Source organism: Nyctereutes procyonoides, unplaced genomic scaffold (genome assembly GCF_905146905.1).
Source record: "Nyctereutes procyonoides isolate TBG_1078 unplaced genomic scaffold, NYPRO_anot_genome, whole genome shotgun sequence".
Lineage (NCBI taxonomy): Eukaryota > Metazoa > Chordata > Mammalia > Carnivora > Canidae > Nyctereutes > Nyctereutes procyonoides.
The window spans coordinates 20,713,146-20,740,962 of NW_026575139.1; the positions used below are offsets into that span (position 1 = coordinate 20,713,146).

The window sequence follows — 27,817 nt, forward strand, 5'->3', positions numbered from 1 at the left end:
CATTCAGCAAATGTTTGTGGTAATTCACTCCTTGCTAGTCACTGTTGTAGGCTCTGGATATACAACCATGAACAAGGTAGATAAGGTCTTTGCTCTCAGAGCTTATATTTTAGCAGATAGATGGAAGCAGTACACACAAAAAAAGAACTTTCATGGAAGTATATGTGCTAAAAATAAAAGAAAACAAGGTGTTATGATGGACTGGTATTTGAAAGAAAAACATTTAGACTGAGACATTAAGGAAGGGCTCTTGAGGAGATGACACTGAAGTTGAAGCCTGATGTTACAATAAGAAGCAGTGGCCATGATGGCACTCTGGATGAAAATGAAAACATTCCAGGGAGAAGGAACTGATGATATGAGGGCCTGATGGTGGGAATGAAATTGGCAGGTCAAGGAACACCACCACCATCAAGTAGAAGTCAGCCAAGGTCATCAAATATCATGTTAGGAAATGGGATTGGAGACAAGTGGAGTCCAGATCATAAAGGGAAGGGGTTAGCTTTTATTCTAGGTACAGAGGGAGTGACATGATCTGATAAGGCTTTGTCCAGCAGGCCAAGAGGAGCCTATGGGAGAGTGACATGATCAGACTGGTACTTCCTTTTTTTTTAATAATAAACTTATTTTTTATTGGTGTTCAATTTGCCAACATACAGAATAATACCCAGTGCTCATCCCGTCAAGTGCCTCCCTCAGTGCCCATCACCCATTCACCCCCACCCCCCGCCCTCCTCCCCTTCCACCACCCCTAGTTCGTTTCCCAAAGTTAGGAGTCTTTATGTTCTGTCTCCCTTTCTGATATTTCCTACCCATTTCTTCTCCCTTCCCTTCTATTCCCTTTCACTATTATTGGTACTTCTGATGGATGGCTCCAGTGGTGAGGGGAGCATGGATGGGAAGGGCAACTGGAAGTTTAGGAAGATCTGTTAAGGAGGTTTGCAACTGTCCATGTGACATGGGTAGGGATTCTGTAGGAATGGAAAGGATAGATCTAAGCATTAGTTTAAGACATCTCTAACCATACTGTAAGCCTCTGAATATAGGATCCATGTTTCAATTGTTCACTGCAGAACACAGGCCAGGACCCTGCATTACTCACCATAAGTATTCAATAATTAAGGTGAGTCATGTTTTCCCTGTCCTAACTATTACTCAGTAAATACTGTCTTCTCTGCTATTCTCTTCTCCTTCTTCACATACTAGAAAGTCCAGGAATTCTACACAGGATACTAAATCATGCAAAGTAATGTAGTAGACAGAAGATGGATGTCAGTTTCTGCTCTGTCACTTAATACTTGAATGACTTTAGTCACTTATACTTCTTTAGTTTTAATTAAAACAGTTTAAAAAATGGGATGAATAACAACCATACCACTTGTCCTCCTGCCACAGAGAGCTATGGCAAGGATCAAAAAAGATCACAAACTTTCTCTGCAATATTGTAAAGCATTCTACAAATACCAAGTAATTTTAGAGGGATGTGCCAAACATATATCAACCTCAGGGGAAACAGGCGAAAATTTTGAATAACTGATTTCAGGTGTAGTGTCCAATATTGAATGAACTGAAAACATTACCCTTTCCTACACAATATATAATTACCCCAGTTACACACTACATGTTTATTACATCATTACCAAGAAAATATGCTAGCTATCTAGAGGAATTAAAGATGACACAGTCACTGAACAAATTGTCCTGTCCCTCAGCATCATTCTCTTAAACCAAAGCACAACCTTTGCATACTTCCTTTTATGGACAGATTGTACACTTTTCTTTACATGACAAACCAGCTTCAGTCAAGAACTCCTTGGATAGTTAATGGTGTCTTGTGATGATCCTTAAAACTCTCCTCTCATTTTACTCTTGATTAAAAAGAAAGCAAGCATGGGATCTAAACCCTTGACTGATTTACACTTCAATTTAATTTCTCCCTTTCTCTTTCTTTTCACTAGATGAAACCTTCCATGTAATTAGGCTCAAAAGCTCTCAACAAATGGTTTGATTGAACTGCAGTGCACTGAATTTCCCGTCAAGGCTGCTGGGGCAGAGAGAAAGTAGGGACCCTGTGAGGGTATGGCATGCCTAGGATGGAGTAGGAACCACATTCTGTGATGGTGATTAAGGCAAACGATGTGAGGGTTTGAAGTAACTTGGCTCTCTGCTACCTTCATGCTAATTTATTATACCACTTGTACCAGAGTCTATCATCATCTCCTTGTCCACAGCAAAAAAAAAAAAAAAAAAAAAAGGTGGCCTGGAAAGCTTGAGTACGAACATTATGTGCAGCAGAAAGAAGACTAAGTCAAATCTGAACACATGTGTCATAGCCCTGACTTGCTCCTAACTTGAAAAATGTAATTTGGGAACAATTCAGAAACTCCTGGACTGTTAGTTTCTTTACGTGAAAAATAATTTGATGGAAAATGTGTCTAAAGATGCTTTTTAAGTTAAATATCTGAAAATTCCACAAATTTAAAGCAGCTTTGGAGTCCAATGAGGGCCTTCCATCAGAATATTATTTTAGGGGCATCACCCCAGGGCCTGAGAAACTTAGTATTCAGGCGGTAGATCTATTTCAATATTGCTATTATTAAGTTACCTTGTACAGGGAAATGAAAACATCACTATCTCAGCATGGTCTGAAAAAGTGTTCTTATATGATGGTTAGTCTAATAGGTCCTTAATAACTGACAGATGATGGGGGTAGCAGGGCATACATACAAAATGATATAATGGAAATCCTTAAAAATATGAATCATCTGAAAGAGAGGTATTGTCCATAGAGGTCCAAGGCTCTCACATTAAAGATATCCCCCTCTTCAATTATAATTGACATATTAACATGAGCCCCCGTGACACAATGTACTGATAAATAACATCAGAGCAGTAAGAAGCAGGTACTGAAACATCCCTACATCTCTAATGCACAGCAGGTTTAATTCCTGTCTGACTTTACATTCCAGGTCAAGAGCTAATTAGGTTGTTATCAAGGTCTTTATGCTACATTATATTTTTCGGGCTCACACATTCACCGACGTGTACATATACACACACATACCCAAATTGAAAAACCACTGACGCTCTTGGAATATTTGTTTCATTAGTTTTACCCTTATAATTAATGAACTTCTGCCATATGTATAAAGGGCCAAAAATAAAATTAGATTCAAAGGTGACCTAATAAGACTGAAGAAGTGTTTTAGAAATCATTAGAATTTTGTCTGTCGGTGCTGATGGTAAGATGAATACCAAACTTGCAAAGACAAAAGTTGGCAGGCCACTTCAAGGTCCTTAATTGCAACCCTCTCATTTTGCAGGTAAGAGAACTAAAACCAGGAAGTATTGATGGTTTGCCTAACATTATAATTTAAGAAAGCCCACAGTAACCACTGAAAATGTGACCATTCTTTACCATATGACTCTGAAACTTGTGTAAGTTTCAGAAAGCATAATTTCCTATAATATAATAGCACTTGTGAATATAGGGAAATGTTCTGATCAGTTGCTCTCAATACCAGGAAACAGGTTTTATTTGTATAGATCACTTGACCTAAAATCCCAATAGATACAAGGGTTTAATTGCTTAATAATAGTTGGAAGAACTTGAAATGAATGACCTAACTCTGAGTCTCTATTTCATTCCCTGTTACATTCCTGATAGTAATAGCGCCTACACTGAAGGATGGTTTATCTTATCTCTTAAATGAGATAAGATAAAGCATTTAGTTTAATACTTGACTGTGATAGTATGACCTATAGAAATGAATATTTGGTCATTCAGATGACCAAAAAATTACACAAAAACTTTTTTAAAAGACAGGGTTTAGAGAGCCTACAGGTTGAACACATGGAGATTGGGGAGAATGGCGCCTCTGGAGAAGGAGGGCATAGGAGCTCTGAGCCCTTTCCCATACACCGGAGCCTATGCAACCCTTCCACTTGGCTGTTCCTAAGTTCTATCTTCTTATAATAAATCAATAATCTAGTAAGTAGATGGGTTTCCTGAGTTCTGTGAGAGATGCTAGAAAATTAATTGAACATAAAGAGAGGGTTTTGGGAACTCTTTGCTTTAGAGCCAATTGGTCAGAAGTACAGGTAACAACCTAGACTGGTGACTGGCATCTGACGTGGGGGTTGGGAGTGGCAGTGGCAGTCCTGTAGGACTGAACCCTTAACCTGTGGAATCTGGTGCTACCTCCAAGTAGACAGGTATCAGAATGGAGTTGAATTGGTATTTGAGAGAACCGCTTGGTGGTGTTGTGTGGGAAGCCCCTGTGCAAAAAGACATGCTAGAATTAGGTGCAGGAACCTGATGACTGACACAAAGTGCATACTGTCAGCTGTTAAGTTTAGAAAATATTCACAGTCCTCATAATTAATCTTGGCTCTAGGTCTAACATAAAAGACCTTTTAAAAAGAGCCATATACTGCATTTGAAAAGACTACTTTGAGATTTTTTTCCCCATGATCCTAGGCAATAACGCATGAATATTTAAATATTAAGAGCACAGATTCAGATGCAAACTGCTTAGATACCCAACCTGGTTCTACCATGTGTTACCTTATGATCTGACCTTATGACTCAAATATTCCATGCTTTAGTGGCTGTGTCTTTCAGATGTGAAAACAACTATATCTACCTCACTGGAGAACTAAACAAGCTAAGAGCTTTAGAAAAGTGTCAGGGATGCTGAAAGAACACACACAAAAGTGAAATATTGCTGTTATAATTATTAAGAGTAAGGTAGATACTATTATCATTCTTGTGAAAGCACAGAAGTCTCCTCTCGTGGGTTTATTTTAGCTAAGAAGATTGAATTGACATAAGTAAACACAGAATCCCCCATCCAATTATGCAGAGATAGTGGCTCATGGAAAGAAATATACAATAATTGGTTTAAGGAAAAAGATATACAACAAAACCTTGACTATCTGAACCACAGGACCCTCTCTTTACCTAAATCATTCTGTTAGCCAAATTTCTAGCTCAGGTTTAACCCTTTAACCATCCTTTCAAACTTTTAAATAATCAATGCTGCTAACATTGGCCCCAAGAATGGAACTAGAGGGTATTATGCTGAGTGAAATGAGTCAATCGGAGAAGGACAAAAATTATATGGTCTCATTCATTTGGGGAATATAAAAAATAGTGAAAGGGAATAAAGCGGAAAGGAGAAAAAATAAGTGGGAAATATCAGAAAGGGAGACAGAACATGAAAGATTCCTAACTCTGGGAAACGAGGTGGAAGGGGAGGTGGGCAGGGGGTGGGGGTGACTGGGTGGCGGGCACTGAGGTGGGCACTTGACAGGATGAGCCCTGGTGTTATTCTGTATGTTGACAAATTGAACACCAATAAAAAATAAATTTATTAAAAAAAAAAAAAGAGGGATCCCTGGGTGGCGCAGCGGTTTGGCGCCTGCCTTTGGCCCAGGGTGCGATCCTGGAGACCCGGGATCGAATCCCACGTCGGGCTCCCGGTGCATGGAGCCTGCTTCTCCCTCTGCCTGTGTCTCTGACTCTCTCTCTCTCTCTCTCTCTCTCTCTCTCTCTCTGACTATCATAAATAAATAAAAATTAAAAAAAAAAGAATCCAAGTAGGTCTTGCTTTATTTACCTGTGATCTAGTTTTTCATAAGGGCCTTTAGACTTTCATTAAAACTGAAGATTCAAAGAAAGTGGAGTTACCCTATTAGTGGTCACTTAAAAAGAAGCCCCAAAACCTTTGCCGCCTAACACTATTTGCTCATGATATGCCTGGGATTTGAGACCAGGAATTAAACGGACTGTGGAGACACATTAAAACATTTTAACCAGAGTGATGGCCTTTTATCTAGAGCCACTGAGGCAAGGCCAAACCAGGGAAACTAGTTTCTCTTTCTAGTTATTGGCCCTAATCTGAAATTAAGCGTCTGTCCAAATCCATGTCTCTGAAGATGTGGCGACACCTATGCACTTCTACAAGTCTCATCTATTCTTCCTAAAGAGATCTTTGTGCAGCAATTTCAAATTCTAAAAAGTGCTCATTCAGTTTGGGTGTTGGAGGGAGTTATTTCTTCTTTCTTATTTGAGTCTCTGCAGACAGCCTGGCCCTGCCTATGTCCTTCCCCTTCCCTTCTATGACAACATCAAATGACAAAGGGGCAACACAAATAAATGTTAAATAAAACACCCAACACTGGTTCAGTTTAATGCTGTGCTCTACCAACCTGCTCTACTGCCTAGCAACTGAGGTGGCTCACCCCAAACTTCATTTTCATTTTAATATGCCACACAGAAAAGCAGCCTAAATATATACCCCAGCTCTGAAACATATAATCTGTAGACTACAGGAACAGGCGGATCATTTCCATTAGTTTCTTATGTAGCAAAAACCACAATTTGCACCCAAAGCGTGTAATTATATTCAAATTCTGAAAGACTGTCTCAGAAAGAGTTGAAATTCATAGTTTGGGGGAAAGTCACTCAAGAGTATACACAGTTATATTCTAATGTGTGTGGGGGGGTGACAGAAATATTTCAAAACAGTAAAAAAGGGAGGGTGAGAACAGTAGCTCAGAAAATATGGCTTGCTGGTTTCTAGGAACTTTATGGTCATATAGCCACTCAATAGCTGGCAAGCAAGAGGTGAGGACTGGGTCAGGGGACATGTCTTTGAACAATAACTCAGTTGTGGCTTCCAGATGGGAAACAGACAGATGAGTACATAGGTCATTTCCCTCTGCTTTCTGATGAGACCCAACTGGTACAGGCAATGTCCCCTTACACAGGAACCTAAATCTGAGTGCTTTTCCACACTGGGGTCTCCCATACAGAGAAAGCCTTCCAACCACCCCAAGAAAGCCTGCCTCTTAGCACAAAGACAAACACCTATTAGAAAAATGCACAAGAAAAATAATTTTTATGGAAGCCCAGAGAAGTCCTATGCCAGCAGAATCCAATCTTGCAGGACTTAGTCTAGTTAAAGAGAGATCAGTCTCCAGAAGGAGAGATGGGACACAAGGCTGCAATTTGAGAAAGGCTCTTGAAGGAGTGAGAAGTTGGCCCTTCAGCAGAGGAGTGAAAAAAGGGATGGTGGAGTTGGAGTCATATTACCCAATTCTCAACTGACTCTGGTACTGATGGGATGCCTATTGCCAAGTCCTCACTTTGCCCATGTGGAATATAAGAAGGTCAGATAATCTCTAAGCTCTCTGTAGCCTTGAGGTTCAGTAACCCTGTTAGTGTGCTTCTGGGAAAAGCATGACTTCCCCTGCCCTTCGCCTCTTCTATAAACGACTATTCTTATTCTCCTAGTAAACAAGGACCAGTCATAGGGAACCTCACTCAATCATTTACTCATTCACTCAAAAAAACCTGTGTCAGTGTGAGTGTTCCATCTGCATTCTCCTTCTAATTAATATCTCCTTGGGTCAGAATGGGTTCAGGCAGATTGACAAACATTCAAATACTTATTATCAATTGGACACTTGTAGATGCTTTGGAAAGGTGTACCACCCATATTAATCAGAACATCTCAGTAACCTGTACACCCTATTTCTGACAAAAGAGTTCGCTGTGCTTGTTTCCTGTTTCTTGAGATAACACACTGTGTGGTATAGCAGAAAGGCCAAGAACCTTGTGCATAGAACTGAGTTTGAATTCTGGCTTTACCACCATATTACTTTGGTGGAAGCACATAAGCTCTCTGAGTCTCGTTGATCTTATGTATGAAATGGTGGTAGCATTATTAGTATCAAAGGATTGTGGGGATTAAATGAAATCATATATGTACAGCGCTGGAGGAGTACTGGCACATAGTAGGTGTGGGCAGTGTGAAAGTATATGATCCAAGCAAGTCTCTCAAAACTCTAACAGAAGTAGACATAAACCACTTGCTCTTTATAAACCCACAGTTGCTATCCTGCCCTCTGCTCTGATATAGCTAAACACAGCAGAGCATTTTAAACATAACGCAGAACTCCTTTCTAGTACAGATAAGATGTGTTTAAACGAAAGCTGTGTTCTTCCCATCTCAACATGACTCTGTGGCGAAGTTGGACAGAGGGCTTTATAACATCACAGTGTGCCACTCTTGTACATTATCCTACTTCTGCTGGAGGGGAAAAGAGAAAACCTCGTTGTGGCTTTGGCATGTGTTATTAGCCAAGAAAACAAACTTGTAAAATACCAGTGGACCTGTGGAACTCAGACCAGTGTCAGATACATAGTGATATGTTTAAAGACATACAGATTGGAGAAGCATGCAGTCCTTGTGCCGAGAATCATTTTGAGAGATTGTCTCACTCGACCCACTCACTGTATAAATGAGGAAGAAATGAAAAAGCCAATTTCCCCCCAATGACAGCATTAAGGCACATACACTCTACAATGCACACAGAAAACTACTGGTAAAAGAAAGAGGATAGGCCAGTAGATGAAGATATTCCATAGTGTGCCTAAATGTTAAAAGAAGAATACGGTTTAAAAACATAATGTCATATCCAAAGTCACAGAGTCTTGGAGGGAGACAAAAGGGAGAAAACTAGGAGTGACATCTATAGCCCAGCGTAAGTTTCTTTCCATAATAATTCTGGTTTAAATTTGGGCTCCGCAAGTCAACTCTAAGTGCACCAGCACCTCCCATACTCCTACCTCCTCTAAAACTTTGAGTCCTGGTGAGTAGAAGCACCAGAAATGACATTAAAAGAAATTCTCTATTTCTAGATCTAAAAATAGCAGTCCTGGAAAGACCTGTCTTTTTCCTAGTATAAACCAGATTAAAAATTCAAGTTTTCAATGGATGCTGAGCATCATATAGGAATGTTTAAATTCAGCAGACGTCTTCTAGAAACATGATCCAATTATGTATTTCTAAAATGATCTCAGAATATTTCTTAGGGGACTCTTCCCTTTTATTCACTAAATCACTCAGCTTCTAAACAGTTTGCTATTTGTCATTTTGGGCTAAATTTGGCCTGGCATGTTTTTTTTTTTTTCCATGTTATCAAAAAGCACAAGCTGACCACATATGCTATTTTCTTTTAGTGCCGTAAACAAGGAAATACATATTAAAATTGTCTCCCCTTGGAGGCAGAAAGTGTTGCTGCAGATAAGAAAATGAAGAGAAACAGGAGATGCATGCTCTTTAACCTCAAACTACCAACCAGCAGCTGTTCAACACTGAAGCTCGATTTTGTACCAGGAACTGAAAGAGCATTAGCATTAAAATAGTTCTCATAGAATATTTAACGTGTACTCAGTAGCTTGCAATGTACAAAGCACAATTTGTTTAATCTCCACATAATTTTGTGACATCTGTGTGATATTATTATTGCTATTCTCAGTTTAGAGATGAAGAAACTGAGTCAGAGTCAAACTTCATGACTTATCCAAGATCAAAAAGTTCCTAGGTGACAGAAAAAGACCGAGAACTAGTTCTTCCAATTCTAAATCTTGCAGTTGATTGTTTCCACGCCCACCTACCACCACACTGCCCGTGTCCATTATCATCACCTGTCATCCTCATTAGCATGCATTCTCTCAAAAGTCACTTTTCAAAAGTATCTGAATACAGAAATAAAAACAAAAATGGAAAAAAAAAAACCCACTCAAAAACTCATTCCCCAAAGAGTTGAATATGTTGCCTGGGGTTTACTGCAGCCAAGTTGCTTGATAATTGTAAAACATTCTATCACCCAAGCCTCATGACATGTCATGATATAGACAGATTACTTCATATATGTTTATTTTTTTTTACTTCATATTCATATTTATATTTTAAGATGAACTTTCACAAAATAAAAATCCAACAGAAAAATAATGAAATTGATATATTGTTAAAAGGATGTGTTTTTCACCTGCCAAAAAAAGGAGATGTTGATATCGATTTTACCTGGTTTTATTTGTTTGTTTTTCTGAAAGGTGAGATGTGAAGGGAGTTGGTGTCTGTCTCAGGAAAATAAAATAATGGGCAAGTGCAGTTTATAAAGGAAGTCACTGGGTGGGCAAGAAGGTCTGGCCTGGAATGGCAGCATGTCTAAGGAGAGAGTGTCTTGGAGCATGGACATTAGAGTCTGTCTGCAAAGCACGTGGCTGTGGTCAAACAGAACTAGTCCACATGTACACCAAGGTATAGACTGAGTCACACAAGATAAACTGATAGGAAAGCCAACATGAGCTTGAACTAAACCTACTGGTTTTGTTTTCTACAAATAAACAGACTTTTTTCCTCATGAGGCAGCTTATCAATTTTGTAAATTATTACCATTGTCACTGAAGGTTTTATTTTTCCACTGTGAAAATTTGAGTTTAGCAGAGATTCACTGAACGGTATATTGTTACCTCTTTCCCAATGATTGTGTAATAGGGGAGGAGGAGGAGTGTGATGGGCTAAATTGTGTCCTGCCAAAATTCATATGTTTTAACTCTAAATCCCAGTACTTTAGAATGTGACTGCATTTAGAGAGAGTACCTTTCAAAAGGTGATTAAGTTAAATGAAACTTTTGGGTGAGCCTAAATCCAGTCTGACCAGTGTCTTCATATGAAGAGGATATTTGGACACACAAGGAACATGGGGGATGAACACAGAGCAAAGACCATGCAACAGCACAATGAGAAGGTGGCCACCTATTAGCTAAGGACAGAGGCCTCAGAAGAAGTCAAATCTGCCAACAATATGACCTGGGACTTCTAGCCTCCAGAGCTGTGCAAAAATAAATTTCTGTTGTTTAAGCCACCTAGCCTGTGATTTTTTAAAATTTGTTTTATTTTATTGTTATGGCAGTCCTAACAAACTAATAGAGGGAAGGCAGTATGGCTAAGGTTTATCTTCAGATATTTGCCTCCCTCTCAGATCTTAGCAAAATAAGCCTTCTGAGATCCACAAAATTTATTCACTAAAATGTAAAATGGAGTATGTTACTTCTAGATTCAAAATCAGATGATCGGGGATCCCTGGGTGGCTCAGCTGTTTAGCGCCTGCCTTTGGCCCAGGGCGCAATCCTGGAGTTCTGGAATCGAGTCCCGTGTTGGAGCCTACTTCTCCCTCTGCCTCCCAGCATGGAGCCTACTTCTCCCTCTGCCTCCCAGCATGGAGCCTGCTTCTCCCTCTGCCTGTGTCTCTGCCTCTCTCTCTCTCTCTCTCTCTCTCTCTCTGTGTATCATAAATAAATAAATAAATAAATAAATAAATAAATAAATAAATAAAATCTTAAAAAAAATCAGATGATAAAACAATAAAGTTCTTACTATGGAATTCCAGCCTGGTGAAGGTTTTTATTTATTTCCTGAAAGCAATTGTTCCAATTATCTCACCTCCTGTCCCTATGATATAGCAGCCCTCATCTCCACCCCCACACAATGATCTGCATTGAAAGTCCTGAAGAGATTTACAGTAGGATTTTATAAACTGCCTTTGGTAATCTTTCAAAAACAAGCAAATCTCCAGACCTACCACTTGCCAGCCAATTTTTTTGAGAAGAAAAACAATGCATCTAGAGGAGAGAAAGAAGGAGAAACCAATTTAATTAATTCATCACCAAGGCCAAAGACATATAAATCTTATAATTTTATCTGTCAACCAATACTATGAATTATTCAGCAAACTGAATCCCAAGAAGGAAGGGAGAGAGAATGTGGTTAGGAAGCAGCTGGCTGAGCAGAAGAAAGTGCTCAACAGATCAGAGTTAAACGAGCTTCATGGCTGGAAAAACTTAAGAGGTGACAATGAATGAGGAGCACAACTTCTTACAAGGACTCCTGGCACCAGACCACCACCACTTCTGTTGAGATGATTCAAGTAGGACTTACGGTACCTCCCTACAAACACACATACCCTGGCTTCTGAGCATGAGACTTTCCTCTAAATATACTGTGGTGCAAACCATTTAAAATTGAGTTTTATGTCAGCTAAATTCCTAAAGAGTCAGGAAGGCCTTCTATTTTATGGAGGATAAAATGTAAGGCACATACTAAATCTAGATTTTCAGAAAAGTCAGTTTTCTAAACTATTAAGTATGGAAAACATTTTTTAAGGCAGATGCTCATTGGCGTTCTTAAAGATGGGAGAGGAGAAAAAACATACAAACCTCCTTTATGAAACTAAAGGTTGGTAAATAAATGTGTTTTTATATTTGTATTTCCCATGCCACTAAACTACTTAGGATCTTTAATAAGCATGATATTTAAGCATGAAATAAAATTGAGGATAAAAAATACTTATAGGGATATTCTAAAGGACACAAGAATGTAAATCTGCATTTTATAAAGAATATTTAGGGGCTCAGTGGTTTAGCACCTGCCTTCTGCCCAGGGAGTGATCCTGGAGTCCTGGGATCGAGTCCCACATCGGGCTCCTCTTGTGTGGAGCCTGCTTCTCCCTCTGCCTGTGTCTTTGCCTCTCTCTCTCTCTTTCTCTCTGTGTCTCTCATGAATAAAATAAATAAAATCTTTAAAAAATAATATTTAAATTGTATATTAACTCATTTGCTTTAGTAGCTGGATCCTTACCCCATCCCCCAAATTAGAAGCACTTGTCTTTCATAGATGATCAAAATACTTCTGAAATTATCCCTGACTGAACACACCACGATGTCTTTTTTTTTTTTTTTACCACAATGTCTTGTGTAGATTTCTATCCTCAGCAAGGAGCATGCAGCCTGACACACAGTAAATAAATGCTCAATAAACATTGGCTGACTGACTACTGATAGGTAAGAGCATGACAGAGAGCAGGGAGCCACGAGAGAAGGGACAACTTACTAGATCCCACTTGAGAAGAGAGAGTTTTCTCCTGAGACATAATCCTACCCTGAGAGTATTTGGGGTGCCTCAGGCAGGGTGGTCTTTGTCTCCTGAACTCATAAAGGAGCACAGCCTTCTTTAGGCTGCTCTGGGATAAAGACTTTAGTCAAATCTATACATAACTGATTCTCCAAAGATAGGAATCAAGTATGGATAAAAGGCAGCTGTTTGGAGGATTTCTGTTTCTTCCTTCTGCCTTAGTGTAAACCCCACTACAGGGCAGGGTGGTCTGGACCGAGGGGTGACAACAACTGATTAACAGGACAACTCTGAAGACTTCTGGCTTCTCAGGAAATGAGCGAGGGGAACAAGGGTAACACAAACAAACATCCCCCCAAGTTGAAAGAAAGTTCCCAGATTCAAGGATCTAGTTTTCAGTTTATACCAGAATGAAGGGCATTTATTCCTTCACAGACAATAGAGATTGCTGCTTTTAACTCTTGAATAAGGTTGGCTGGAAGCTATTAGTAACAACAGTAGTCTGCTGGTACCCTGCCTCCTACTGCCTCCATCCAAAAGATTTAAAAAACAAAACAAAACAAAACAAAACAAACAAACAAACAAACAAAAAAAAAAACAATTGCTGTTAGTGAAGGCTTTGCCTGGGCTAGGAGAAAGCAAGTGTACTTCCAAGTATGAGTGAGAGGTGCATTAGCAAAGCTCCAAGGGGTCTTCTACTTTTTTTCAGGACACAAAAGGTCACATTTTGGATGTGGGATTGGAGTCAGGGGTTGGGGCATCTTGTTGATTGCCGCTTCTCTTGTTTTCAAGCTCAAAAACATTAATTAAATATGCAAGGAGCCTACTTAATATAGATGCATTCTCTCTCCAAGTCCCAAATCAATGGGATGGGACTGCAGGACTGAAAGAGGATACTCAAGAGGTGAACTCATGAGCTTTTTTATCTTAGCCATACCAGACCCTGGGGGTCACTGCGTTCTACAGCTCTCCTGGGTGTGGGCCTTTTCTGGGGTGTCTAGTCATTTAGTTACTGCTTTCTCCTTTTCCATCACACTGAATCTTATCAGATGCAGGTTAATGAGAAACCAGACTAGGAAACAGTCAAAAAGATTCAGAAGTTACTGAGCAACAGATCCTTGAAGAAATGAAGTCAGTAGAAAAGAGCTGTGTTTAATCTGTGCAAGGCTCAACCCCTTTAGCCCTTTTAGCTGAAAGAGAAAGAGAGAGAGAGAGAGAGAGAGAGAGAGAGGCAGAGAGAGAGATTGACAGATTTAGGAACCCCTGGGAAGTATTGCTCTGCAAATACCATCACTTAACTAGTAGCTGCTTTTAACTGTTTACATCCTGAACAGAAAGCATCAAGATCTTGCCAGCCTATAACCTCTAACTAATGCATAATATCCATCTCCCTGTTGATCATTTACACTAATTAGTGAAATTTAGCTAATTATCGCTGAGCCTTTCCATGTTTAATTATGGCTATTAGTAATCGTCTGTCTGGCTTCCTCCATTTCCCACTCCCCTTTTTTTCTTCCCCACTCTTTGCAGTCCCACCAGCACTCCGGGTGCCTCTCCACCTTAGGAGCTAACAGTTTCCATTTCAGTGAAATTGCTTTTGCATTTTGGGTGGTTGTAGTTCTTTCCTTTTTTTTTTTTTTTTTTGTTAAGAAAGCCTACTCCAGACCAACCCAGCAGGAGTCACAGAGAAAACAGCAACCAGATCAAAATCAAGCATTCACTCCTTCCCACCACCCCTCTCCACCAACCTTACAAGCTCTGAGCCGCTTGACAACTCCATCAAATAAAATTTAAAGAGAGAGCCAGAAAGAGCCAGAGTACGTGCTGGCATTTTCTCAATGTGCTTCCACTTAACACTACAGATAGTACAGAACAGAAGCGCACGGCTAGGAGGCAGTGGGAAGAACTGACATTCCGAATGGGGTCTGCGTGCTATAGGTCTTCAAAATACAAGCTAGGGCAGGGGACCTCTAGCGTGGTTCACTTGTACAGCTCCCTGGAGGGCTACTCCTGCCGTTGGGCTCTGTGATTCCTACTCTCCTCACCACCAGAGTAGAGTGAATAGTAAACAAATATTGAAGATCCCTTCTTTAGAACAGTTTACTACAGCAAACTCCCACCTTGGTGGCAGACATGGCCCTTTCAGAGGCAGCCTGCTCGGAACATATTTTTAAGAGTCATAGATCTCTTCCTGCAATAGCCATGCAAGGAGGGCTGTTCGGAGCCAAACACATCATACCTGTATTGTGTGAACAAGCCTACCGGTGTTACCTTTGATTGGAATAACATTTGTATAAACGGTGGGATTAAAGTTACTATAATTTACACTTGGCCTAATTATAAATGGACTTTGTCTCATCTATTTTATTACTTCCTACATAGTAGTTAGCAATCTTGCATAGGCAGTTTTCGAGACAGCTGGTCATTCGCTCAGACATGTGGACAAACAGAGAGCTGCCCAGATGAACAATTAAGGCTACTCTTTATTAATGACATTTTCTGCCTTCTTACACTCAGCTACTCTCCTCCGTGACCTTTATCACTTTACATCAGTTTCATCAACTTCAGGCTGAGGACCTAAGGATCCCTGCTATCTACTTCCAAGTGACTAGCTCCAAAACAAGCTCTGAGAGAAGGGTGAAAGCAAGGTGAATGGATATTCTCAAAGTGCAAAACCTGGGACTTATCTGATAAGTTGCTTGCCATCACGGGGAGGGGGTCGAAGGAGGTAGAAGGTTGCAAAGGGGAAAATGTGGTGTTTGCGAAGCTGTGAGTACGAAAGCTAAGGAGAGGAGAAACCGTCAGAGAAATTGAGGGGCTGGGGCAGAAAACACTAGCCTTTATGGAGGAACTGAACATTTCCTTCTCTCATGCACATGCGATGCTTTTTTATCATTTTAAATTCAAATTTTTTTTATTATCTTCCCACCCTTGACATTACCTGAAAGGCGAGTGGGTTAAGGAATCGCTATGCCCCATTAAAAGGATAAAGAGCAGAGAGACCCACCGTGCCCTCCTCCTCGAAGGGAAACAGGGGAGCGATAGATAGAAATAGGCACTGAGTGATGCTTGCTGCCATGGAAATGGTGCTCGTGCTGAGAGTGAGACCCCGGCGAGGAAGAGGAGGAGGAGGAAGAAGCTACATTAGAGGAACTCCACACAGAGCTGACGATACATCCCCAGAAGAGGGACCAGATCCCAAGCGTCCAGGCCGGCCGGCGAGGAGGGCTCCGTCTCGCGCGGATTCTCAGGTGCATGGTCAACGCACTGGACCACTACAGATGGGCAGTTTGAATTCCAGCCAGTGAGGAATAATGAAGTTCATGATGCCCAAGGGCCCATCATAGCAGCAGGAACACTTGCCCGTATTTTGGAAAGAGGGAGGGAATAAGCGCTTTCAAGACAGATGATGAATCGGTTAAAAAAAAAAAAAAAGAAAAAGAAAAAGAGAAAGAAAAGAAAAGCCAGATAGAAGGCAAAAGCTCCTTTTATCCCGGGGCTGAAATTTAGAAAACCAAAGTCCACCCAGGTACAGCAACCCTCCTAGGGAGCCCAGGAATGCCACACATGTCAGGGGAGGCCCGGCGCGGCTCCCTCCTGAGCTCCAGGCGACTCAACTGCACACTCTGGGAAGCCACACAGAGGAAAGGTGGAAACGAAGGAAGAGGGGGAGGCAGCAGGAGACCCAAGTAGGCTCAGGTTAGTTTATCCCAACATCCAGGCAGTTTGAACATTTTTTTTTCTTTTCCACTTCCATGCGATGCACTGCAGAACTGCCAGGCCAAAGGGGGCTGCAGGTGGGAGAGTTCTTGCGTGCTCCCCGAAGTCTCGGTGGAGGGGCGCGGAGGCTGTTAACCCTGCGCGTTCTGGAAGAGCGCCACGGAGCAACCGCCTGCGTCCTGGGTTTCCCAACTGGATGAAAAGCAGCAGCAGCAGCAGCAGCAGCGGGAGCAGCAGCGGGAGCAGCAGCGGGAGCAGCAGCAGCAGCAGCAGCAGCAGCGCGAGGAAGAGAACAAGAAGGACCGGAGGGGAAGAGGCAAGGAGGGGGAAGCCAGCACGGAGCAGCCACCCAAACCAGCGTGGCCCCGGGCGGAGAGAGGTGGGTGGGCGAACGCGGAGCGCGCCAGAGGAGGTGCCCGGCAGGCGGCAGGAGTGGCGGAGACGCGGGCAGGCGGGCGCCTGCAAAGTGCGCGCAACTGGGAGGCACAGGTGAAGTGAAGCGAGGACTTGGGGAGCCAAATTCACAAATGGGCAAGTCCTATGCAAATAGCGCACTCCCGAGAGCAAATCAGTGCAGCCCGAGCGCTCTGCCGAGGGACTGGCTGGCTCGGGAGGGAGGAGGGGCCCGAGCGACCCGGAATCCCGGCCCTCCCCATTCAAGTACACGCTCGCCGGTCTACACCCGCGCCGGCCTCCCGCGCACACCGCCGCCCTCCCAGAAGAGTGAGAGCGTGTGTGCGCGCGCGGATGAGTGAGATCCACAGGCCGACAGACGGACGCTGTGCCTTCCTTCTTCTTCCTCTTCTTTTTTTTTTTTTAAATCACCCTTTCTGTCCCTTTTCTCCCAGGCGCATCAGGCCAAATTTGGATGATTAAGGCACCTTTTGCAATTTGGGGAGAAAAAAATGCAGGCGGTGGCTAAGGCTGAAGTGACCTCAGATAGAAATAAAAATAAACCCCGTTGAGTCAGCAGGAGCGCTGGAGTGGCTGCACGCGCCGGTGCCGCCCGCACGCTCCCGCCCGCCAGGTGCCCTGCGCTGCGCCGCCCCTCGCCCCGACCCCGCCCGGAGGGGGGACCCTGGAAACCCACGTCCTGTCTCTTGGACGGTGCACGGGAGAGGTGGCCTGGGGACCCCCGCAGGTGAGGGGTTTGGTGGCTGGGGGCCCTTGGCCGGAGAGTCTCCCGCCCCCGTGGTGGACAGGATGCTCCTGGACACTCAGGACAGCCAGGTTAGCGCCCGCGCCGCCCGCGCCGCTCAAGGAACTTCAGAAGGGGCGACGGGGGGCGACGGGGGCGACGGCCGCGTCTGCCCACGGAAGATGAGGGGCTGGCCTGCCCCTGACCGCCCTGGGGGCGCTGCCCCCCGCCCCCCCCCCCCCCGTGGGTGAAGCCTCTGGGCCTCCGGGGCGTTGGGCACCAGAAAGCGAGGCTTTTCCATCCAGGCTGAACCCGCAGGGGACAGCGGGAGTGACAGGAAGAGGGTTGGCGCGCCTGCCCTGGCCATCTGTGCCTCCGGGAGGAAGCTGACCCAGGGCTCTGCCCAGGAACAGTGACATTCTGGAGGATGCGGCCTCCACCCCCGCCTCCCCGGTTCCCCGCACTCCGCAGGAGGAGAGCTGGAGGCCTAAACCCAAAGGACAGCCCTCCTAACCCTGGGGGAGGGGGGCAAGGGGATCTTGCTAGCTTTCATTTCCTCCTTCATATTCACCTTGGTTAAAAAGAGCACATTACACTTAGGGGGAGGCAGAGGGAATAGTACTGGATGGTTAAGTCATATATATATACTATATGATACTTGCCGGCTAAATCATGTATCTATCATATATAATCATATAGATATCACAGAATATAATCCTATATATGTGAAAGTGTATATATATATCTGTCTCTAGATATCATCTCTCTCTACATATATGTATATAGTATTACATACATATATATGTACATATATGTGTATATGTACATATATGTATATATATGTATATAGTATTACATATATATATGTATATAGTATTTAGGTGGCATTTGTCTTTTAAAAAAGAGCTTACAGCACCTTTTATACTCCTGATCTCAATGAACATTTCAAACTCACTGAGAAAAAAACAAAAAAATAAACAAAAAGAACAAAAAAAAACACAAACAGGGATTAGATAGTCCTATTCATCCTTGGGACACCCCTGAGGAGATACTGAGGAAGTTAGCGTTTCTAACAGATAAACATAACAAACCTATGAATGATTTGTCTTCAAGGTCAAATATCAAGTCCGTTTTAGCATTTATGGTGGTGATTTGGTATACCGGTTCTGAAATCAGTATTCTAAAGGTCCACATTGCCTCCATGGTAAATGGTGTACAGTCATCCCAACTAGTCTGGCTCTTAGTTGTAAGGGTGATCTGGGATCCAAACCTCCAAAGGAGGTCTCCTTTCAAAGTCTTTCATGCCCTTGGGTGGTGGCCTTAAACTAGCAACATTTACCCAGGAGCAGCACAGCAAGCAAGAGGGATGGTTCACGGCAACTCAGTTTGAACCTTGGTTCCCTCCTTTGTAAAATGTGGATGACACCTTCCCTCATGAGCTTCCTGAGTATTTTAAATGAGATAATGTATATAAAACATCTGGCATAGCACTTGACAAAGAATGGCCACACTCTGTTCAGTAGAAAAATAAGCTGAAACCCCAAGGACGTTAAGTATGATGTGATTAGGGCCATAGGTTATTAGTAGAAAGATTAGGAAAAAAGAAAAGAAACCAAAAACACCTTCCTAATGTAAGTACTTTCCCTAAAGTCCATGATAATTCCCTTTCAATCCAACCGGCTCCTTAGTTTAGTCCTCCAGATGGATTCTCACTGCCCTTTGGATTTATTCTAACTCTGTGTCATGGCCTTCAGTCGATCTAGATGACCTGGCCTGGTTCTCTCTAGCTCTACCTTTTCCCCTCATTCACGATTCTCCAGGCTCCCAGGACCTCCTTCTGCTCTATGTGTCAAGTTCTTTCCCAGGCTGAAGCCTTCATACTTGCTGTTCCCTCTCGTAAGGAAGACTTTTTCCCAAGATTTTTATGTGACCAGATGTCATTTCATGTCACCTTCCCAGATGCCCTCTCTGGCCCTCATCTAAAGTTAGCTGAAAGGCACTTTATCTACCATTTCCTTGTTCTATACTTTTTTTTTTCATATTTTAGCTCCTTAAATAAGATTTTAAGTTCCCTAAAAGCTGAGCCTTTGTCTTTTTCTCTCTCTATCCTCAGCGTGTAGAAGTGTAGGTAGCACATAGTAGGATCTCTGTAAATATTTGCTGAATAAATCAACCCAAAGAATCAGTTGCCGGTCTCATATTCACATGTTCATATAACCATTAGATTCACTGATGTGTTTATTTGGCTTCAGTGACATTGATCCTCAGGGACATATATTTCCAGAGTTGATGAGTTGACCACCTATCCACTTAATGGTTTTCTTCTTTTCCAAATTGGCACTGAATGTTGGAGATTCTGTTTTTGACTTCGTCCCAAGGAAGCTTAGATAGACCTTTCAATTAATTCTCTGCTAGGCAACAAAGTGAAAATAAATCCTTAATATTGTACGAAATCTGGAAATGCTGCTGGTGTGTCACAGCTGGAACTATTCATTTTACTTGTCATACTTATAATTTATTTATTTACTTTTTTGCAAAATGTCAAAAGAACTAGCTGTGGATTCTGGTAAGGCTGATTCCATTTGGGGACCCAGTTAAATTCTGAGAAGACTCATCAGAGGATAGACTCAAGACTGGTTTATTGTTCTTCCACTAATTCAAAGAGATAATGCACAATTATCCTGATAAAATGCATGTTCTTCTCCAATTTAATATACTGTTGATTTTTTTCATTTTTTCATTTCTCTAGTCCACATATTTCTCTGAGACTACTCTTCTCATTCTCATTCTTCTCAAGCCTGCTAGAGTTTACCTTAGGCTGACATAGTAAATATATGTACTCTAAAAAGATTTTTAGCTCCACTGATACCTTCTAAACACTGCCTGAAGCTAGAGCCCTGCTGAAGAATTTGTCCCCATCTGTATACTATCACTGAAAGCTCCCCTCTCTCCTCCTGAACTGTCTTCTCTAGTGAGCTCCTAGAATGAGCACATGCAGCCCAAGATGAAGATAAGTCTACTTATAAGATATAAAAGAAGAGAAAGGGATTTAAAAATGTTATGCTCACCATGACTTAAAGTTAAAAAGTACAAATAATTTCACGGGAACAGTCACACTTAGCTCTACTTGGACAAACCCCCACAGAATCCTAAACAGACTTTTGGGAACTTTAGGTTTCTGAATGGAATGTAGTTTTTAAAATATTAACAAAACAAACAAACAACAATAAAACAGCCTGTAGCTGGATTTGCTTGGTTAATAGCTGGGGTTCTCTATTTCAGACTTTATAATTTGCCATTACAGATTTCCTCTCCCTGTTCCAATCTCCCTAAGTCTTCCCACCTTCCAGGAGATGGTCCCCAAATCATGGTGTGAGAATCCTTACCTGGCTCACCTGCTTTGTCTTGCTTTGGTCTCTATCCCAGCAATAAAGCAGTGAGGGAATCTTTTGGTTTCTAAAATAGGCTTTGTGATAGTACTTAATCGTGCCAGGTGCCAGGAATCTAATGTGAAATTGCCCTGTTGGTCTCACAATACATTTTGTCTCTGCACATGTCCCTTCTCACTTATATAGACTCTGACTTTCCACTTCACTGCCAGCAGGAGACACCTGTCAAGTTGTTTGTTGCAGGCACATCTCATATGACTGCACAGACACAGACAGTACCAGAGCAGTCTGTGTCTGTGTGAACCCTAAGCTCTTAGGTGAGGGCCTGCTTTTTCCAAATATGAAGAGTAGGAATCTTTAAGTTCTCACTGTTCACAAAAGGTAAGTTTAGGAGGAGGAAAACCAAAACCAAAACCAAAACCAAACAAAAACTAACTCTCATAATGTGAAGTGAAATGAAATTTCTGAAAAATACAGGTAGCTGTTAACATGGCTAACAGTTGACCTTTGTTTTATTATATGTCAGTAAATTTATTTATAGCCTGTAATTCATCCCTCTGCTCATTTAAGAAAATGATCTTGCAAAAGCAGATTTTGGTTTTATTTTCCATCTAGGGCTATGAAAGATAAGCTTTATTCTTCTAAGTATCACTTCTAGATGTATTTGACTTACACACACACACACACACAGACAATGACATTCTTTGCGTAATTTTAGTTTAGAGAACATATATATTACTCCTCTTCCTTTAACTTTGCATTCTTATAAACATCCATACTTATTCTCTTGTCCTCCTTGTGGCTGAAATGGGGATATCAGGAGTTTGGATGTTAAAAAATTTCCTTAGGAAACTTTCCAAATTTCTTGAGTTTGATCAATAGCAGTGGGATATCTACATTAGAATTTCACACATTTCTTCAAGGATAAGAAAATATGAAATACTCCTAGGTAAACTTTAGCTGTCTTCCTTTGGAATCCAAGTGAAACAATTTTATCATTGAAGCAAATCTTCTTTATATGCAAGGACAGAATTCAATTAGTTACTTGTAGAGATTTGGGCATTTAAAACCGTTAGTCTTCACTAAGCTTACATTTGACATCAGAAATCTAAATTTCACATTCTCGGCATCATGTAAATCTTTATCCAGTTTTAAGAACTCAAACAAAATGAATTATTGTCATATAATAATAGAATTAATATCATTTGCATGTTTATAAGATAATTACCAAATTAACGATTTAGAGGGCACTTCAAAAGTGCATACAAATTTAGATTTGGAGCCCTGGTGCTCAAGACTTCCTAGGTTGAAATCCTGATTCTGCTTTTTTAGCTGCTTGTGAAAATGCTGACAAGTTCCTTAGCCTCTTTGTATCTCAGCTTTTCCATCTGTAAACTAGGAATAATCATACTATTTTAAAAGTTTGCTGGCACGGAGGGGGACACTTGACGGGATGAGCACTGGGTGTTATTCTGTATGTTGGTAAATTGAACACCAATAAAAATTAATTTATAAAAAAAAAAAAAAGTTTGCTGTGAGAATTCAGAAATTAATATATCTAAAGTGTGTATAAAACAGAGCCTAGCACACAAATCAATAATCAATAAGTCTGAAAAGATATCTTTCTCTTCAAATGAGTCCTTTAAAGTTATCCCTGAAGGTAGTTTTCTTATTGATGCAAATCTCAAGTGGAGTGAATAAACAAAAAGCTCCCCTGCAATTCCAAAATGTAGAATGGAAAGTCCCTCCCATGTGTTGCTTGACTCACTGGGTTCTCTTTGCCCATATTTCACAGAATGAAGAGCAGCTTAGTCATGCCTTTTCTAACAAATATCCTTTGAGCCAACTCCAAAACAATAAAGCTCACCATGGTTCCAGAGCCAGCTAATATGAGCTACTGAGACCCAGAATTGTTTTATAAAGTAATAATTTTCCAGTATAGGGTTGAACCTACACAATCTCAGTCTGCTTTGGGATCGGGAAGGTCTCTCTGGCTACTTCTCTTTCCTATTTCTTTAATTTCTTACTTTTTCCCTCTTTAATAAACAGTAAGTTCTAATTATTTAGCCTCCTTCCTAAAAGATATCTCCTCTAAAACTTTTAATAATTTCCATTGGATTTTTTTGGTATTTTATTATTACTCAGTAAATGTTTTATTTCAAGTTATTGTGAATGTATCTCTAAACTAGGTTCTACTCAGTATAGAAACAATTACTTTGGTGCATCAATTCCTCTACTTCATGAACATTAAATTTATGCTAACTATGGGTAAGGCACCAGGTGATGTCCTGGGGACTCAGAGAAGATTTAAGGCCTTAAGCAGTATATAATTTAGCAGAAAAAAAAATCAAAAACAAAGAAAATAAACCATAAACTCTATTCATATCTACAACTTCCAAAATATAACATGATACACGCTAGAATAAAGGCATAAATGAAGTATATAAAAGAATAGGTAATTGAATTAATCCAGTGTAGGGATAGCAGGTACTATCAGGACTATCAGGAGAGGTTCATAGACAAGATGACATATGAACTGAGTGTCAAAGGACTAAAGTTCAAATATTGTCTGCTACTTATTGGCCATGTGACCCTGAGCAAGTTATTTTATACTCATTGAGTATCTTCCCTCTATAGCATAATTATGAATATCCCCACCTCGCTGGATTGTTTTGATGGTTAAAAAAGAAAATATATCTTAAAAGAACATTGCAAATATTCAGGTTCACCATTACTATGAACCTCAGTGATTTCAAATAGGTAGAGATACAGGAATGTAAATTATGGAGATTATCAATGTGAGATGGAATTATGTACAGAGGGCTTCCTAGAGGAGGTAAACCTTAAGTTTAGCTTTCATTTGTCACTTACATTGGTAAAGCCTGAGAATCTCAGAAAGGTGTCAACTTTTAACTCAAAAAAAAAAACAGAACAATACAAAACAGGAACTTCATGGGATAATAACAGGCAACTAAAGCATAAGGAAGGAAAGGAAGAATAATGGAAAGCGAGAGAAAGACAACAAAGAAGGAAAAAGCAAAGGGAGGGAAGGAGAAGGGAAACCCACATGTTGTGAGCTACATTCTCTCTCTAATGACAGGGTTGCCATATTCAGAGATGTTAAATAAAGACCATATAAATAAAAAGTCAAATTGTAGCATAACCAGTTTTCCTTTGTTCAGTTTCTTCTATGCAATTAGTTTTCAGATGCTAAAATATCCATTGGATATTTATAATATCTGATTGGATATTTATACTATCTGATTTATAATATTGTGGTTAATTCTGGGAACATCATAGTTCAAACATTCATCTCATTCAAGTGTCTATCTCACTAACAATTTGATGAATGGTGAATCTTTTAAGATAGGGGTATAGAGATCTAAAGCAATTGGCCATTTTACTCTTGATACTCAGTAGTCTTAAATTCATTTAGAGAAATCCCTGAGAGGAATGAGATGCATGTTCTCTGAAAAGAGGTACAGAGTATTATTTAAACAGCTCCAAAAATATTTACAAGATGTGTAATAAGGTCATTTATCAGTGATACTGAGAATTTAGCATTTTCTAAAACTAACATTGAGAACAGGGGGATACCATGATGTAAGTTTATGTCATAGTAGAAGGAACAAACTGTTCTTGCAATAGATAAAACAACATTAAGCATTGATGATATCTACTCTTCAAAATCTACCATTTCCAATCTGGACAGGCATTAGTAGCTGTTCTTTCCTATCTTCTGTTAACATTTGTCACATTCTGTTATTATCAGTTAGGTTTATATTTGGGCTCCCTACATGATTTAGCGAGGAATCATACAGGGAGCAGGTCCTGCTCCTAGGCTCAGACAACTTAATTTGTGGGGGCAGGCAGCTAATTTTCAAGTCTCTGATCCATTCTTTACTAGCTGTATGACCTTGGGCAAGTTACCTGGCCTCTAAAAAGGGGGCCTCTAAAAACTTACTATTTTTTCATCAGTAAAAAGGAAGATCACAGTACTTCTTATCTCCAACTTAGCACAGTACCAGGGCAATAAGAGACATTCTGTGGGTATGTGTGGGATAGCATTGAGATGCATTTCATTACTACAGGTGAGAACATTTTTTTCTGTATATAAAACAAAACAAAACACTCCAAATATGGAAGCATGTCATTATAAGGAAGAACTTTTCAATAACTTAGAGCCATCACAAAATTGGAAGGGATGCCTCATGAGGCAGTGGGCTCTCCATCACAAGAAATGTTCAAACAACAGATGTCTTTTTAGAGACACTGAAGTTGTTGTTTTGCAGTAAGTAAGAGGATGGAATACATAACCTGTAAGTTTCTTTTCAAATTTATATTTGACACTGATAAAATTTTCTTTTTAAATTCCTTTTCCCCCCTTGTTTCAGCACTTACTTAAATATGATGTCCTGGCCTTATTTTGAGGTTCAAACCCAATTCCTGAATACTGCAAAAATTACAGCACATTCCTGTTTATTAAAACCTCATAGACAGTGGTGAGAAATCTTAAGCTTCTGTATAATGAATCTAATATTATTTCATTAGAACTTCATTTTTCGGGATCCCTGGGTGGTGCAGCAGTTTAGCACCTGCCTTTGGCCCAGGGCGCGATCTTGGGGACCTGGGATCGAATCCCACGCGGGCTCCCGGTGCATGGAGCCTGCTTCTCCCTCTGCCTGTGTCTCTGCCTCTCTCTCTCTCTCTCTGTGTGACTATCATAAATAAATAAAAATTTTAAAAAAAGAACTTCATTTTTCATTTTTTGTATACAAGTTGTCTCTAGACACATTAACAATTTTATGTTTCTATTTTAAATACCAAAGATTGTTGTTGTTGTTGTTTTTTCCAGTAGCAACACCTACATAGCTGCTGTTCTTATAATCTAAGAGGTCATTTTTATTGGAGAAGAAATCATTGCTATGGAGAGAGTATGCCGACTTGCTTGCCCTATTGTCCTTTTACCACCCAGCAGGGAATCCTGACAGACTGAACATAAATAAAACTAAATCCCCTTAAATAAAGACATGTATCTTGAAAATCCTGGGACAAAAAGCAGAACTACTTGGCCAAGACAGGGCCATTCCTTCTCAGGAGCTGGTATGGATAATAAAAAGAAAGTTCAGTATTCATAAGATACCTAAGAAAGTTATAGAGACTGAGACACAGAGACAGGGGATGACTTGTACATTATCACACAGCATTTCAATGTCAGAATAGACCAGAAAAGTCCTCTAGAATGCAACTCTAGAGTCAAGGATGCTTGGTTCCTACAGCAACATCAACATAAAATAAGATTATAAGAAAAATAATAATCCAGTAAGAACATAACCCACTAAGAGAGTATTAATAGGCACAAAAATGAAACAATAAGGAATCCAATAATGTAAGATAAAAGAAGAAATTTTAATTCCAAATAAATATAATCAATACAAATACTAAAAAAATATAGAAATCACAGAGGATAAAAAGGTAACTTTTTATACTGACAAAGAAACTATGATAACTGACAAAGAAAAGTCAAATCTTTTGAAAATGCAATATACTTTTTTTTAATTTATTTTTAAATACTTATTTTAAAGATATTGAGAGAAAGAGCAAGCACCAACATGAGTGGGGGTGAGGAGTAGAGGGAGAGAACCTTCAAGCCGACTCCCCAGTGAGCCTGGAGCCCAATGTGGGCTTGATCTCATGACTCTGAGATCATGACCTGAACCAATTCAATACCAAGAGTCTAACACTTAACTGACTGAGTCACCCAGGAGTCTTTTTAGTTAGTGGCTTTGTTATGTAAATGAAGCTGAGGAGAGAATGTGTGAACTGTTAAGACATAACTGAGGATATTTTCTAAAACATAGCATAGAGATTAAAAGAGCTTTAGAAAATATAAAAGAAAGGAAAACAAAACAAAACAAAAAAATAGTAGCCACACCTTGGTTCATTATAGTGAAATCAAAGAACACCACGACTAAAATAAAAATCTTAAAATAAACAGAGAACTTTTATGTGAGTCCACAAAATAATGAATATAACAGCTCTGTATTGGAAAAAAATATGCAGACATGTAATAAAAAATTAAAAAAATATTTATTTACGCAGACAAAAAAATTTAAGAGTGGAGGCAAACCTAAGACATCTTCAAACAAATGAAGTTTGAGAAAGCATACCACTCATAGATTATCACTGGCATAAAGCTAAAGGATGTATTTCAGTATGAAGAAAATGATACCAGAGAAAAGAGGTGGTATTCTAAAGGCAATGGTATGGCAAAGGAAATAATGTGATATGGCTAAATCTAAGTAAATCTATGTCACTGCTATTATTATATTTTTTTAAGATTTTATTTATTTATTCATGAGAGACACACAGAGAGAGAGAGGCAGAAACATAGGCAGAGGGAGAAGCAGGCTCCCCACAGGAGCCTGATCTGGGACTTGATCCCAGGACACCGGGATCATAACCTGAGCCAAGGGCAGATGTTCAACTACTGAGCCACCGAGGTGCCCCCATGTCACTGCTATTATTACTTAGCTTGTTTATGGTAGCTCTAAAACAAGAAAAATAACCAGCATTTACTTAATGCTTATAAGCTAAGTGTTAATTACTGGTCCTATTTTATAATTAGGTAAAGGGAGCATAAGTCTGACTTGTCCATACTCACACAGCTCATCAGTGTTAGAGTCAGGATTTGGACCCAAGTCATCTATCTACTGAATCTGTGGTCTAAATAACTTTACTATTCTGTTGCTAAATGCTTTACAAGTGATGTGTGCAACTTTCAAGTCATACCTTAAATCCTG

At 40.4% G+C, this 27,817-nt stretch overlaps 1 protein-coding gene across 4 annotated transcripts in view; it reads right to left on the reverse strand.

The window, feature by feature from the left end:
• The window catches only part of NRXN3 (neurexin 3), a 1,478,719-nt gene that overhangs the window by 503,901 nt on the left and 947,001 nt on the right, over window positions 1-27,817 (reverse strand). Inside the window, exon 1 of one of the 4 annotated variants that reach the window (XM_055304516.1) lies at window positions 15,775-16,024. The exons of the other annotated variants lie outside the window; for them this stretch is intronic. Within the exon in view, the coding sequence (XP_055160491.1) occupies window positions 15,775-16,024 (250 nt within the window). Of the gene's footprint in view, window positions 1-15,774; window positions 16,025-27,817 lie in introns of those variants that run through there. 4 annotated transcript variants of the gene reach the window in all.